This window comes from Dryobates pubescens, chromosome 1 (genome assembly GCF_014839835.1).
Source record: "Dryobates pubescens isolate bDryPub1 chromosome 1, bDryPub1.pri, whole genome shotgun sequence".
Taxonomy (NCBI): domain Eukaryota; kingdom Metazoa; phylum Chordata; class Aves; order Piciformes; family Picidae; genus Dryobates; species Dryobates pubescens.
The window spans coordinates 57652999-57668588 of NC_071612.1; the positions used below are offsets into that span (position 1 = coordinate 57652999).

The following is a 15590-nucleotide window of genomic DNA, read 5'->3' on the forward strand; positions in this document are numbered from 1 at the left end:
TTTAGATCATAATCTGATCTTGTGGTGAAAGACAGTGACTGAAAATTTACAACTTTCTAGTGCTTTACAAATACTGTGTAAACTTTCTCATAAGTTATAACATTATTGATTATGCATTCAGGCAAAAATAAGGGATGTTATTGATGTAGGGCTTTTGTTTAATGCTGAATTTCCAGGGACACCTCAATAAAGAGTCCAGCTTTCTCTGACTTCTCTGTACCAAACAGTTTTTGCTGTTCTGTGTTTTCTAAATCATCCCTCAAAGAGACTAGACTTTGTCAAAAATCTGTCCCTAAAATGCCTTCTTTGGCCCTTTTCAACATCACTGCCTTAGCAGCTTTGATAGTGAGCTAACTTTGGTGATCATGCGGTGGAGTTTCATTTAATCTTTCCAGCTTCCTGCCTGTGGTGGTCTATTTGTTTCTGAGGTTGAAACATTTTCTCCACATGGGCAAAGCTGATAAGTTTTGTTCCAGCAGAGAAATAAATTACATGCTAGATGTAATGAGACATCAATGTCCAGTAAGTGTCCTGTTGCTTGCAAGAGTGGTACTGAATGAGACCACAGTAAATAATTTTCTGGTAATTCTCTAATTCCTCCCCTCCCCAAAATTCCTTTGTTAAAGAGTTACATATAATATAGCAGAAAAAAAGCCCCAACAAGGAAGGCAACTTGAAAGTGCAGCAGGAAGGGAACAGATTTTGAAAATGGGGCGACAAAGAGCTAATGTTAATGCCTGCTCAGTTGTGTTACCTTCAGGCATACAAACCCTATGAAATTCACTCCTTCACTGGCTAGACAAGTTTGATGTTATGTTGCAGGACTGCTCTCTCTTGTTGCTAAACTTACACTTTTATTAAGCATTGTGTGGTTCTTTGGGTTTATGGAAATTTTATTTGCTTGATTTTATTGGGAAAAGTCAGAGTGCAATAACATGCATGATGTTTTATATCATACAGCAGGCTCTGGCAGCAGTGCTGCTCATTCTGGTGACTGCCCAGCAGCCTGCTGGTCTTGCAGGGCTGTGCTTGGAGGCACAGAGACTTAATGCTGGGGTTTGTGTCAGTCTCTGGGTCAGCTTACCATTAGGAGCTGGTGAAGGTGGCAGTAGTAGGTGGCTGCGTGCTTCCCCCTTCTCCTCCTCTTTTGCTCTGCCACAGCCCTGATGTTTTTTAAATAGCTAATGGTCAAAAAATTGCAGCTGACAGGGATACAAATCACACTGAAATAACTAATTTGAATATTGAGAACTAAGATATTACTTTTATAGGTGAGTTTTATGGAATGTTTTGCCTGCAGTTTGTTGATCTTTGTGTCTACAGAAATCTCTTTAAATTGGCATGTTCTCTTCTAAGAAAACAAGTCATATTCTGTGGTCTGCAAGGATAGGCAATCTAATGTCATGAAGAGCTTCTCTGGATCCTTCGTTTCAAATATATGGATCCCTTTATAATGGACTACAAGGCAGCGGACACACTGGTAGGAAGCATGGCATCCCTACCATTGTTCTGACTGCTTTTCTTACGTAGAGTCTGGTAGAATTATGGAAAAGCAAAATTAGTGCAGTCTTATTTATTTTGATTCTTCTCTAGACATTGAGTTGGGAGGAATGAGGATGGGAGGTTACTTGATGCTGAGAACTGAATGATTTGTGAGTCAGTCTCAGATTTGCTTTCTCTTCAAGAAGTCTCTTCTCCCACTCCCTTCCAAAAGAGAGGGGAAAAAACAAAACAAAACCCCAAACAAACAACAACCACCAAAAAACCCACACCACCACCAACAACAACCCAAATCCCCTTGTGCTCTTTAAGATGCATTTACTGTCCTGTTCCAAAAGGACTTTTCTGCCCCCCACCCCAATTTAGCCCAGAGCAACACTGAAAATACAAAGTACGTGGGCAAACATAGGAACATGCTGGAAGAATGATAAACCAGATGTGACATGACTCAATCCATTTCACCTCTAACAACAAAAAGCATTTCTTCAAAGGTTGCTTTTTAGGTGATTGCTTGTTATGAATTGCCATTTGAAAGAACATCAGCATCCAGAAAAAACACAGCTTTTTACAAAGGGCACGACTGAGAGTGGAACTTGGTAAACTCTTCAGCCTCATCACTGCATGAATATAAGTCACATGCAGACTGAGAGTAGTTACCATTCATACATGATTTATGGTATATGCCAGTAGCTCCGTTCTTGATGCTCAGTTCCGTTTCTGGAAATGAAAACAAACAAATATACAAACCAACCTACACCACTAGGGGTTTTTTCATGTTTTTTGCTTGTGTCTGTGATGTGTTTGTACTTTGGGGGGTTTTAACAAGAAAATCATGGCAGGATTTTGAGAAGGGCTGAGTTCTGTCCACAGCACTGTGTGTTGCTGACTTAGTTGTTTGTTTTACACATGAATTGGTGAATGCGGGGAGAGAAAACGACTGGCTGCACATTCCCTTCACTCAAGAGACCTCTCTTGCCCTCTGCCACCCTTGTGTAGTGGTCAGTGAAGCAGTAAGCCCAGGCAGATGAACTCAGCAGTGCAGGGCTGTGACTGAGTCAGAAGTTGTTAGTCACAAACAGGGGCCTTTTGCAGTGCATCAGTACACAGCTGTGCATATGTGTCTGCATGTAGACAGACTGTACGCCTCCAACTTGGCCACATTTTAGCAGCTGCTGGCTTGGTGGCTGTGGAAGGAAGGGGCCAAGTTTGTGGCAAATCCACACAGGGTCTGTGAGGGAGCCCCAGGAGCTTCCCTGCCTGCCCAGTCCGAGTGCTGTGTGCCCTTGGAGACCTCCTGGCTATGATGCTCCAGCTGCCATGTGCTTGTTGCCAGGGTTTGCAAGTTGGTTGCAAATGGTGGTGGCCTGACCAAAACTGTGAGCGTGTGGTTTGTACAGCTGGGTTGGTGGCTGAGCAGGTGTCTCCCTGTCCTGGCTGTGCTGCATGAGGCTCTCATCACAAGGCAGAGAAGCATGCATCCCAGCAGATGCTCTAAATGGAGAGGTGACATTTTCATGTGAGAACTTCTACGTTTCAAGTGGAGATACGAGTTAATCGAAATATTTTGCAATCTGGTGTTGATTTCCTCAGCTTGCTTCTGTTCAAAAACCCCTGCCACCCAAAAGGCGGGGGGAGGGGGGGGGAGGGGAAGTATTAGGCATCTTTTGCTAAAAATATGGAGAGTTACCACTCTAAATGATTTTCTGAGTAGAGTGAGGATTTTCATTCTTCTGGAAATAGTTTTTGTTTCACATCCAACATTTTTCATGCCCACTTTTAATTAATATTTGGGGAAATACAGGGGGAAGTTCAGCTGAGTTGAGCAGAATAGATCCTAAAAATAAAACCTGGATGCCAGAGATGCTTGAGTTTTTTAGAGCAGCTCGTGTACTGTCTGCCAGCTGAGCAGACCTCTGCTCTTCATTTGGCTCTTACGTTACAAGGTAATACCTTTTGAAAGTTACAGGAAAAGGTAGAGCGATGCACTGCAGTTAGGATAATCTGCCAGTTAAGACTCAGATTCTGCCATTTCTCTACATACAAAACTCCCATTTAAATGAGAGTACTGCCTGAACTCAGGACTGAAGGGAGCCATGGAGATCATGCAGTCTGACCTGTGTAAGAGTAGGGCACTCCTCCTTATTTACTAATCTGCTGAGCAGCAGCTTTTAAATTTCCAAAACCACCAAAATGTTTCAAAACACAAAGTGTTTGCTTCAGAAATGAATGTTAGTTCTACTGCATAACCATTTTTCCACAGAAATCATTCTCTCTCTCTCTCTCTCTGTTTTTTTGTTTGTTTGTTTTTTATATGGTTCTAGTCTTGTAAAGCATTGGCTTTCACAGTCTACAGAAGGAGTTGCAACTTTGAGTTAAAATAGGTGTCAAGACCTGGAGTCTTGTGTCCAGTTCTGGGCCCCTCAGTTTAGGAAAGATGTTGACTTGCTGGAGCGTGTCCAGAGAAGGGCAACAAAGCTGGGGAGGGGTCTATGAGGAGAGGCTGAGGGAGCTGGGGTTGCTTAGCCTGGAGAAGAGGAGGCTCAGGGGAGACCTTCTTGCTCTCTCCAACTCCCTGCAGGGAGGTTGTAGCCAGGTGGGGGTTGGTCTCTTCTCTCAGGCAACCAGCACCAGAACAAGAGGACACAGTCTCAAGCTGTGCCAGGGAGGTTTAGGCTGGAGGTAAGGAGAAAGTTCTTCCCAGAGAGAGTTGTTGACCATTGGGATGTGCTGCCCAGGGAGGTGGTGGAGTCACCATCCCTGGAGGTGTCAGGAGGTCTTGAGTGAGAGGTTGGACTTTATGATCTTTGAGGTCTCTTCCAACCTTATTGATTGTATGATTCTTTGCATAATGCACCTGCTTTGCTTAGAAGTAATAACTTTTCAAGGAAACCTAAGAAAGGTAGATGTCATTTATATTTCAGATTTGCTTCTGAGAGATAGTCACAGTTCATCAGCCCTCAGAGGGATTGGAAACTTGGAAAATACAATTCCCAATTTAAGAGTAAAAGAGTCATTATCCCTTATGCATACAAAACAAAGCAAAGCAAATGAATAAAAAAAGCCCACAGCAGATTGCAAGCATCACTTTTATGCTTTGGAAAATATTTCTTTTAAAAAAATTCTTGTATGTAGTTCTCACTGGAGTGTTTTTCATTATGGGTGGATTTATACAGTGTGATTTATATATGTGTTTAGGTACATGTGTATATTTGAAAGACCATCTCTGCATGTATTTTCTTGAGATCTTCACAGTAGCTACAATGGTCAACTGAATTCTTTGGTTGTAAATAATTGTTGTGTTGTGTGCTATGCCACAACATTTTCAGTACATCTATTTGCATGTAGAGTTTTAATTAAGAGATAACTGTCACTGCAGGCTGGCTGCAGAAGGCTGCAGTACCCAGCAGAGAGATAAATGCCAATGCCAAGTCATACAGGTTGAAGAGCATACAGGGAGTCCATAATAAAACATGAATTTACAATTAAAACTCACTTGTTACTGACTCTGCTGTGTTATACGCAGAGATGAAGAGGTCTGAAATTTGGTTGCTTAGGGGGTTTAAGTCTGGAGTTTGGGGTTTTTTAGGGAGCTTTTTTTGGTTCAATCTACATGTGATACATTGGAAATTAAAACTTTGGGATGTGATCAGTAAACTCGTTAAGAGGGTATTGATGCCCTGTTTAACAAGAGTATGTTACAGCTTTCAGCATGCTGGGAAGTCCTAGAACAGATTGCAAAGAGTCATCTCAGCTGGATTCAGAAGGGCTGCAAGTGTCCTTCTGCCTGTTTGAAAGTGTTTTGGTTTCTAATTAATTTAGCCAGAAGACACATTATTTTTGACCTTCACAAACCACTGCTGTCTGATCCAAGTTTTAAAAGATCCCACAAACTCTTTCATTTGGGGGGAGGGTGGGGGAAGGCAGCTTGTCTTTTCCTCTTGTGAGGAGTAAAGTACAAAATTAATATATATAGATACTGTAAGTTAGCCTTTCTGTGTATAACATGTTTTTCCACAAAATGAGGTATGTTTTGGGGTTTATATGACATAATAATGGCATTTCCAATGACATTCAATACTCACTTCCATGAAGTTACCAGCAAAAATACCGTTAATTTAAGTAAATAAAGTAGATAGCTACCTTGACGTTCCTAATTTAATAGCATTTTCTTATTGACGCTGATGTTGCTAAGTGCTCTTCATCATTAATTTCAAAATAAGGCTCTCCCCCTCTGAGATGCAGACAGAGGAATTTTTTTCTTCAGTCTCAGTGACAAGGGCTGCCAAGCCTGTGAAAGGAAAAATGCCCTGTTCTGCTATAGCTAAACAGCCTAAACAGAGCTGTCTACAGCTCTCAAGCAGCTGTCAGGAATTGTGCACAAGCGTTAGATATAGCATTTGTGCGTTGTGACTGAGATTAAAATAATGGTTCTTCAAACTTCTACAGTGAAAATACCTTTGCAATGTTTGTAACTCGCAGTACGTATTATGCAGAGACTTGACAAGGCCGATTTTTGAGAGCTTACCTAGATATGCGCACAAGAGTTCAGCGTTAAAGAAACCGATGAAGCAACAATGACTTTCCTGAATTAAAACCTGATCTTAAGACTGTATAGATTTATAATTACAGAAGAAAATAAGTGAGATTTTTCCCTTTCTTGTTGGCATCATATTGCCAGCAAAATCTCTGGTTTAAGAGTTTGAATCTGTTGGGAAGTTTTTGTAAGTGCATGTATTTTAGGGCTATGCAGAGACTTTCTGGGTCATCTATTCCAGCCTGCCCACCCTGCAACAGCAGGAGATCATTACTGCTGCTTCTCTTCCATCCTATTTTTCTCCTAAATGCCATGTTACAAAAGTGTCCAATACTATTTTCTCTAAAATACATCCAGTGAAGATGCTGTGTGTAATTCATCTACACACCCACTGATGTTGAAGCAAAGTGCTTCTTTAGCATGTGATGATGGATAAAAGATTAAAGCTGTTCGGTTGCTGGGTTCGGTCTTCATAATAAGATATAAATAAGCTCAAGTGCTGCTATAATGGCTTTTTTGTAAGGGTGTAGGCAACCTGTACATGTCGGGAAACTGTGGGCTGTGGCTGGGCATAGGTGTCCCTGCAGTTCTAGGTTTGAAGATGTAACTCTGCCTGCACTGCCCTGGGCCCTTCCCGCACTTTGCAGTAGCCTTCCCTCACTTTCTTCCTCTCATCCCCCCTGGAGTTAGGCAGCATCAATAGCTTAGCCTTAGACTTACCAAAACCTTAGTATACTTACTGTAAAAAGTCCCACACATCCCTGTGGCTCCTATTACTACCAGTCCATTAATGGCACTCTTCTCATTGTTTATTCGCTCTTTTTTTATGGGTTACAGTTATCAGACTTGTCCCTTTCATCTTTTTTCATATGTGACATCAGCTCTGCCTGCAGCTTTTATTTTATGCCATCTTCTAGGTCAGCATTGCTCTTTGCATGGAACAGTACATTCTCTTTTCTAAAACATAATTAACTTGTACACAAGATTCCATGTACAAGTTATTAGCTCAGTTGTGTTTCTTTGTTAATGTTCTTCTTAGACCAATTTTATTTTGGTTTTACTTTATTTGGGGACTTGTATTAGCAAATTTATTTACATCTTCACACACTGCCATATTGGGTTTGTTCCTGCTGAAGTTTGCCTATATTTGCCACAAATCTGGTTTGGCACTTCTGTGTGGGATAGTTTTAGGGGGAAGTATGTAGAAATAATTGAAAGTCAGGTATTTTCAATGGCTGCAAGTTAAAGTTTCTCCTCCTAACTATCCTAAAGGATGAAATTTAAATGCTCTTAAGCCCAGTATACTTTCTTATGAAAATGACTTGGTAACTTATACCAAAGTGACATGAGGAAAACAAAACCATTTGCTTTTTTGAAGTATGGTCAACAAAGTTAAAGGAGAATGGTATATGTTTTTATGAAAATAAATGGAACAGGGAAAAAACTAATAATAATCAACCTTTGTGGATTTGTGTTTTTCCTTAGAATGAAATATTCTTTGCATCATTGTGTGCCTATGGAAAAAGTGTTATCAATATAATTGGCATTTTTCATATTCGGTGATTTTTGTGATTCATAAATGGGTTTAAGTCTTCAGTAAGAGATATTACCAAATATTTTTAAGTGCTTTTCATTCCATGCTGAAAAAAAAAAAAATTAAAAAATTAGAGGAATATGCACATCATTTATGATCTCTCTTGCTAGTGTGCTTGTGATTTTTTTAACAGGTAGCTTATTCTATAAAAGGCAGTATAGATAGCTATCCGTATTTGCACTTGGATTCTAAGATGAGCTCACTGCAGAAGACTGCCAGTGCTGGATGAAGTTGTGCAAGAGTGCATGTCCCAGCTGGTTGGCTTAGGGGTTTTGTGAAGAATTTGCTCATAGTTTAACTCTCTCCCCTTTTGCTGCAGACCATGAGGGAAGACCTGCCTGTCAGAATTAGGTTCATTTATAAAAATCAAATCAAAGTCACATAATTTCCTAGTGGTGTTAGAACCCTAATTTCTTGAATTTTGCAGTGGCAGAGATCTGTCCCTACTGAGTGTGGTAGTGGGGAGTTTTGCTAACAGCCCCCTGCTTCCACACCTGACACACAGAGTTTTCTGAGCTGAGAAGCTGAGTAAGCCAGAGTACCCAAGTTCTGCATGGCAGCTCATCAGTGCAGTGCAGTGTCAACTGGCCACATAGCACTCAGACAATTAATAAATTAAATCTGAATGAATGAGAGAATTTACTAAATAATTAGGAGACCTTGGAAATACCATGTTTTCAGCAACAAGGTATTTTGAATGGTTGCAATTTGTGTAATCAAGGCTCTCTTGTGTATGCAAGTTAATGAGTGTAAATTGGGAAGGAGAGAGGAAGCATATTGAGAGCATTCTTGTGTATATGCTCCATAGGTATTATTGAGATGCTGATTTGCTTCAGACAGTATACATCTGGAACATACTACTACAGCCCTCCTCTCAAGTCAGAGAAGTCCAAAGCAAGTAAAGGGAACTTGTTCCAAGCTAACAAAAGCAAACAAACAAGCAAACAAAACCAACCAACAGAACCCACCAGCCAAAGAGATAAGTTGTATTTTAAAACACTCACTGTTACCTATTTTCAGAATTATTTTTAAAAGGCAATATAATGGCTGTCAAAATCAGTTTGGCTACACCATAAATAACACAAACATAAACCCCACAAATCTAGGTTACTGAAGCAAGCAATGTGAAAAAAATCAAGGTGTAGCAAGATTTGGTGGCACTTTATCTTGAACTTGAAATATACTTATTCTCTACTTTTAGCTTCCCATGTTGAGCCCTGTAAAATGTCATTCCTCCATCCTCATCATTTCCTTTGCTGTAAACCTTGGGCTTCATGAAGAAGTTACTTGAGTAATAGTAAATGCTCACTTTCAATCCAGAACCAAGTCTGATTCTTACATTGGTAATAATATATACTGCACTGTTTGCTGCAATAAGGCTGGGGTCAGAGTGGCTGGAGAGCTGCCAAACAGAGAGGAACCTGGGGGTGCTGATTGACAGCTGCCTAAACATGAGCCAGCAGTGTGCCCAGGTGGCCAAGAGGGCCAACGGCATCCTGGCCTGCATTAGGAATAGTGTGGCCAGCAGGAGCAGGGAGGTCATTGTGCCCCTGTACAATGCATTGGTTAGGCCGCACCTTGAGTACTGTGTCCAGTTCTGGGCCCCTCAGTTTAAGAAGGACATTGAGACACTTGAACGTGTCCAGAGAAGGGCAACAAGGCTGGTGAGAGGCCTTGAGCACAGCCCTGTGAGGAGAGGCTGAGGGAGCTGGGATTGTTTAGCCTGGAGAAGAGGAGGCTCAGGGGTGACCACATTGCCCTCTACAACTACCTGAAAGGTGGTTGTAGCCTGGAAGGGGTTGGTCTCTTCTCCCAGGCAACCAGCACCAGAACAAGAGGACACAGTCTCAAGCTACACCAGGGGAGGTTTAGACTCGAGGTGAGGAGAAAGTTCTTCACCAAGCGAGTTGTTCGTCATTGGGATGTGCTGCCCAGGGAGGTGGTGGAGTCACTATCCCTGGAGGTGTTCAAGAGGGGATTGGACGTGGCACTTGGTGCCATGGTCTAGTCATGAGGTCTGTGATGACAGGTTGGATTTGATGATCCTCGAGCTCTCTTCCAACCTTAGTGATACTGTGATAAATGACAGGACGGAATTAAGCAAGCATTTTGTGATGAGGCTGCCACTTGGTTTTTATGGGAAAGCAATTGGTTAGGGCGTAGCAGTGTGGTTTAGAGATCTTTAAGACACAATGTGAGGAATAAACTGAATATGAAAGAAAAAAAAAATTAATCAGCATTAATCTACCAGTGTACAAGGGAGAGGGAGGGAAGTGAATTCAAGATATTGGTGCCATATGATTTATTGCATTAAACTTCAGTATAACATTGAGAGGTGCTGCACCTCTCCAGCATAACTGTACTACCAAATACCATAAAAACAAATTATTGCATGATGAAATTACTTTCCTTTAATTTAAATTTACTGTCATAGTTGTGAATAGTATCCATACAGGTTAATCTAATTTTTTTTTTTAACATAAAGTATGTAATAAAGCTCCTTCATTTTTCTGGTACAATTCCCTACCTACAAGCAACACAATGTGTTTTTTTTCAAAAGTAGTCCAGCAATCTCAGTCTCACAGAGATCTGTTCTGACTAAATACTAAAAAGAATCAATATATTCAGAGAGTAAATTAGGTCTCTCTCTCTCTGCTGCTTATTGAATTTAATTACTGTTTCACTGAAGGACTATCAGTATTGTTATGATATGATAAAGCTTTATTTAAATATGTCTTCCTCCATTGTGCTTTTATGATAATTTCAAGATGTATAGATGGCTTGTAGTGGTAGCCTATGCATGTTTAAAGCAGCTTGTGCTGATGGACTCAAGTTTGGCAGGTGAAACATTTTAACAGATTTTTAAATAGTATATGTGTCTGAGAAATACTGGGGAGGGGGAAACAACAACAACAAAAAAACCCCACACTTAAATACTTAAATTCCTGTTAGTATAATATGGTAGGAATTGAGGGCTATGCATTTCCCTCTATGAGCTTGAAAAACTGTTCCTGTTTCTATGCTTACACGTATTATTTTCTTCCATAAGTAGATTTTTAGACAGGGGTGTCCCACTGAAGAAAAGCAGCCCTGTACTTGTCCAAGTATTACAGCTCTTCTGTTTAGAGGATTGAAAAATAGAAAGTACTATATTTCCCAAATGGTGGTACAGCAAATACTTTCAGTTGGCATCTGTTTCTCTGTCATTCCATGTTGCAGAGACATTGAAGTTCCATGTAGTGCTAGACACTGTCCAGTGAAATAGCAAGTCATGACATTATGTTACTGTTTCTAAAGCATGTAAATCAGTTTATTACAGGCAATTTTCTTTATCCATCTGTTTTTATTGTTTGAAATACAGTATTCGCTTTCTGGTGATGCTAAAAATAAATTATTTGTTGTTCACATGATATCTTGACCCATATTTTAAAGTCATTGTTTTGTTTTGTTTTGTTTTTTGATAGGTCCTCCCATGCCATCCTCCTCATCTAGTCCATCAGTTACTGAACATTTACACTCCCCTCCTCCATCACCCAATCTCCATGACAACCAAAGGTGGTTACTAAGTAATAATGCCACCCAGCCAGTTCAGGACTCTGATACAGATGAGGACTATACTGCCAACTCATATCTAGTACAGACTGGTGCTATTTCAGTGTCTGACCCAGGTCATGGTAAGAAGAGGACACTTCGTCCATAGTTTGAATACTCTTTTATTTTCCATCCTCTGCCTAATAGTAGTTACATATATCCAAATAACTTTGTGTTTTAAACTGCTTTTCCTTTAAGTATCACAAATTATGTTTCTTCTTTAGTGTAGGATCAGCATTAGTAGACAGTTGCTTCTGATGTATAAAAGCTAGTTTAGGTTATTATAAAATGCAGTACTTAAACTAAGCAATAGGCATTAATAATTTATTACGTAATATATTTTTTAGCAAGTGACTGGCCTTTAGGTTGAAGTTGGTTAAACAGTCATGATGTTTAGCTTCAGAGTAATGTGAAAGTTCTCTTTAACTACTACATCAAATTCAGCAGGTCCTGGATGTTCGCCTAGGTTCGCTGGGATTTGTACTTTAGGGAATAAGGCACTCTGTGTTGGGGAAAGAGATCTAGAGTAGAAGAGCTGGGTGGTGAGAGAAGGCAGCAGTGGCTCCTGAGATGTATGTTTGCAGGTTTCTCCTCCTCCCAACCTGTATGAGTAACCAACAGGAATGATGTGAACTTGAAACAGCAGTGCCCACTTACATATCATGCCCCAATAAAACACATTTTTCCTTTTTTCCTTTTTTTTTTTTTTTTAATCATAAATATTATAGCCACAGTATTGAATAGATTTTCTTGGAGTAGACAGACCAGAAGAATAATCTCTTGATTCACAGCACTTTCCCAGCAAAGCTTAGACCTAACTTCTTCATTTTCTAAGAACCATTTCTGTCTTTGGATTGTAAAGAGCTCACCTGCAGATGAACCACTAGAGCGGGGTTAAAGAAATATTTCCTTAGAGATTGCACATGAGTTGATTGGTCAGAATTATTTTGCAGAGTGCAAACACTGCCTTTGAGTCTTGGCCTTTCAACGGGACAAAATAAGGAGATTTTTCCAGAACAGGCAGGACAGTAATGAAGACCGATGTATGTTGAGTTGTTCTTGTTAGGACTTTTGCTAAGCAGAAGAGAATCCCAGCATATCCAGTGAATCTCTCCCCTCTCTTCCTGCTGTGCTCCCCTGTCCTGTGTCTGCAGATTTCTGACATTTGCCCCTTCAGTGTATATGTGCAGTAGAAGTGCTTGCAGTTTCTGCTTCCCACTGTCAGAATTAAATTGATGATGTATGTACACTGCTAATCTAGCAATGCTGAGAGTTGTGTACTACAGCTAGTGATCTTTCTCTACACAAGATTAGATTTGTCTTTAGAAGTGCTTCAATGTGCTAATCACTACTACTATGTTTGGAATTGCCATATTTAAGTATGGTTTCTTTGCTTCTCTGCTGGACAAGGCAAAGACCATAAGTCTTACAGTAGTGGGCTTCTATCCCTGCAGTCACCTGTAGGGTCAAGATTTGCATTATCTGATGAAAGTAATTGAATATTGCTTGGAATATCTACTTGATATGCTTATGGTTGGTTTCTCATATCTTATGCTGCTGGCCTTTGATGAGGATAAAGTATGTTCTGCAGGAGCAGAATTTAATAACTAAGCTAATAATTCCTAAATTAGCTACAGCTTTCTTCTACTCAATGATTTGCATTGTTCTGTAACCTTTTTACCAGTATGTGGAACTTTCCAAAGTTACCCTGGAAAATTAATATCACGTCATCGTGGCCTTTGGTAGTCTTATTTGCATGTGTAGCACTTTCACACAAGGAAGTTAGTTTTTCAACTGGTTGTCTTATCTTGTAGCATCTGGATGAAGTAAGCTTTCTGTACTAATAGTTGTGTCCTGCAGGCCTCCTTCAAATACTGGAAGGCTGTGATAAGGTTTCCCTAGAGCCTTCTCTTCTCCAGGCTGAATAACCCAAACTCTTTCAGTCTGTCTTTCAGTCCCCCTGTGAGTGCCAAGGCATGTGAATGCATGGCCATGACTATCGGTAGAGAGCCTCATCCTCTCTCTCTTCCTGGTCAGGTGGCCTGTTGCAGACTCCCACTGTAATATTGCTTGTCCCTGCCCTGCCTTTAATTCTGACCCACAAACTCTCAGTCATCTTCTTATCCATCCAGGTGGAGCTCCACGATCACCAGCTGGTCTTTGATACGAAGGGCAACACACCCTCTGCCTGTCCCCTCCCTGTCCTACCTAAAGAGCTTGTAACCCTCCATCCCAACTCTCTAGTCATAGGAGTCATTCTGCCATGTCTCAGTGATGCCAATTATATTGCAGCCTTGCAAATGTCAGGTGTCTCTAGCTCCTCTTGTTCATTCCCTATTCCTGGCATTAGCGTAGAGGCAGTTAAGTTGGGCCCCTGTTGAAGCTGCCTTACTGGTTGGAAATCCTTTCTGCTGCAGTTCAGGTCTTCTCCTGCTGACCTGCAGTTCTCCAGGCATCTTTTGCTGGCTCTGGTCTCCAAGTGGTAGTGGTGGAGCTGACTGAGGATCCCCTCCCTCAGTGGCATTACGTTACGTTATTGAACTGCTTTGAGTTATATTGACTTCGTGTGACTAGCACGTTAAATTACCCTCTCTTCAGTCCATGCAAACACCAGTCTCCCTTTAGTTTGAGTTCACTTGATTAATTCTCTCCAAATTTAAAGCATCTGATTACATATTTAGAGTTCCATTAATATAAGCCTTTGTGTTTGATTATTTGTTTTGTTAACCAATGGGAATTAGCTTTCATTTGATGAATTAGCTAAAAGAGAAATTAAAATTACTAAAATCAGTTTGCAAATGCTTACCACATCAGAAGTGGAGGACTTCTTGGAGATACTGCTGGTAGCCTTAAAACTTCAGATCCAGGTGAGGACTGCTGTGAACAGTACACTAGGAATCATTTAATTTCTCTTAAAGCAGTGGGTTGTCAAATTCAAGAGAAGATAGATTTTGAGAGCACTGGTCATAACACTGTTCCCTTACATAGCACCTCAAATTTACTCTTCTGGTTCCTCTTCTCTGCAGTGCTGCTCAGTATACTGACTGTTCCAGCAGTTAGCCTATTTGTCTACTGATTTCAGAACAATTTACCAGTTTCATTGTTTTGAGAAAGAAGAGTGAACTGGTTATACAAATCATGGGCATAGGACTAAATATGCAGGGAAGAGGAACACTTGCTTAATCAAGAGGGAGAGTGAACTAAAAGCCAGGAGAAGAGGATTCTTCAATGTGACTGAAATGAAGAGGGTTTCTTTATGCAATGTAATCTGCTTGTAAACAACAGAAGTCATGCAAAAGCTGTATTTAGGCATCTTGATAAGCTTCTTAAAATTTATTCACCAAAACCTAGAGATTAGTCAGAAACTGGAGGAGAATTTATTGAAATTAACGGTAGCTTACCTTTCAACACAGACATGTGTTATAATGAGAAATACAGTGCTAAATTCTTTGGTTAATGAGAGATAGAGTTAAATGTTAATGCTTTCTACTGCTAATAGAAGTGAAAAGTGAATTAGAAATTCAGATCTGAGGATTTTTGCCCTGTAAATGGGAACCATTATGGCAGAATCATCAAATGCAAAATAGAGAAAGGTATATTTTCACAGAAGCATTTGCACAGTGCATTTGAACATCTAAGTTGTACAAGTTTCTCATATTTCTTAATAACAATTTGTGATGATAGTTCATCTGATGGGAAGATAGGAAAAAAAATATTCTGTATTATATGAAATGTTTTTCAGTTGTCCTTGATCAAGGATCTGCCAGGTGATGTACAATAAACAAGATTTTGCTCCAACCACATGGGAGTTGCAGATTGATGGGCTTTTCAGTTGAAAATGGCTAAGGTTTCCTGCAAGGAGAAAAATACTGGAAATCCAGAGCACAATGCTGAATTTTAATTTGTGAAAGAGGGGAAAAAAAAAAATCTAGTAAGGCTGATTGAGTGATAACATACCAGATCTGTTCATATCTAGAGGTCTAATTGTATGACGTGTCACTCTACAAACACCAACAATTCTGTGGCATAATTCTTCTCTAAATGTAACTTAAGAACCTTTGTTCATGATGACTCATTAGAATCTGATGGAATAAGCTATATTAAAGTATCTGTCATACAGAAATGATTACTGTTTTATCATGCCGTAATGTCAAGAAGCCAAAATCAGCACCTCCTGCTTTTATAATAGCACATGAGAGAATATAGGCCACATGCTGTAGCCTAGGAGCAGCAATGAACAGGTGCAACACATGTACAAAGCATAGGTGTGAGTTTTATTAGGGGCTGATTTGGGGGTTTTTTGCACTTGATTTTTCCTCCAACTATCATGTTTTATTTTTCCGCACAGGTACCTCAATTAATGTGTACCAT

At 40.2% G+C, this 15590-nt stretch overlaps 1 protein-coding gene across 1 annotated transcript in view; it reads left to right on the forward strand.

The window, feature by feature from the left end:
• Positions 1-15590, forward strand: part of TENM3 (teneurin transmembrane protein 3) — a 481887-nt gene that overhangs the window by 294822 nt on the left and 171475 nt on the right. The window contains exon 5 of the mRNA XM_054166328.1: positions 11093-11302. Within this exon, the coding sequence (XP_054022303.1) occupies positions 11093-11302 (210 nt within the window). The remainder of the gene's footprint in view (positions 1-11092; positions 11303-15590) is intronic.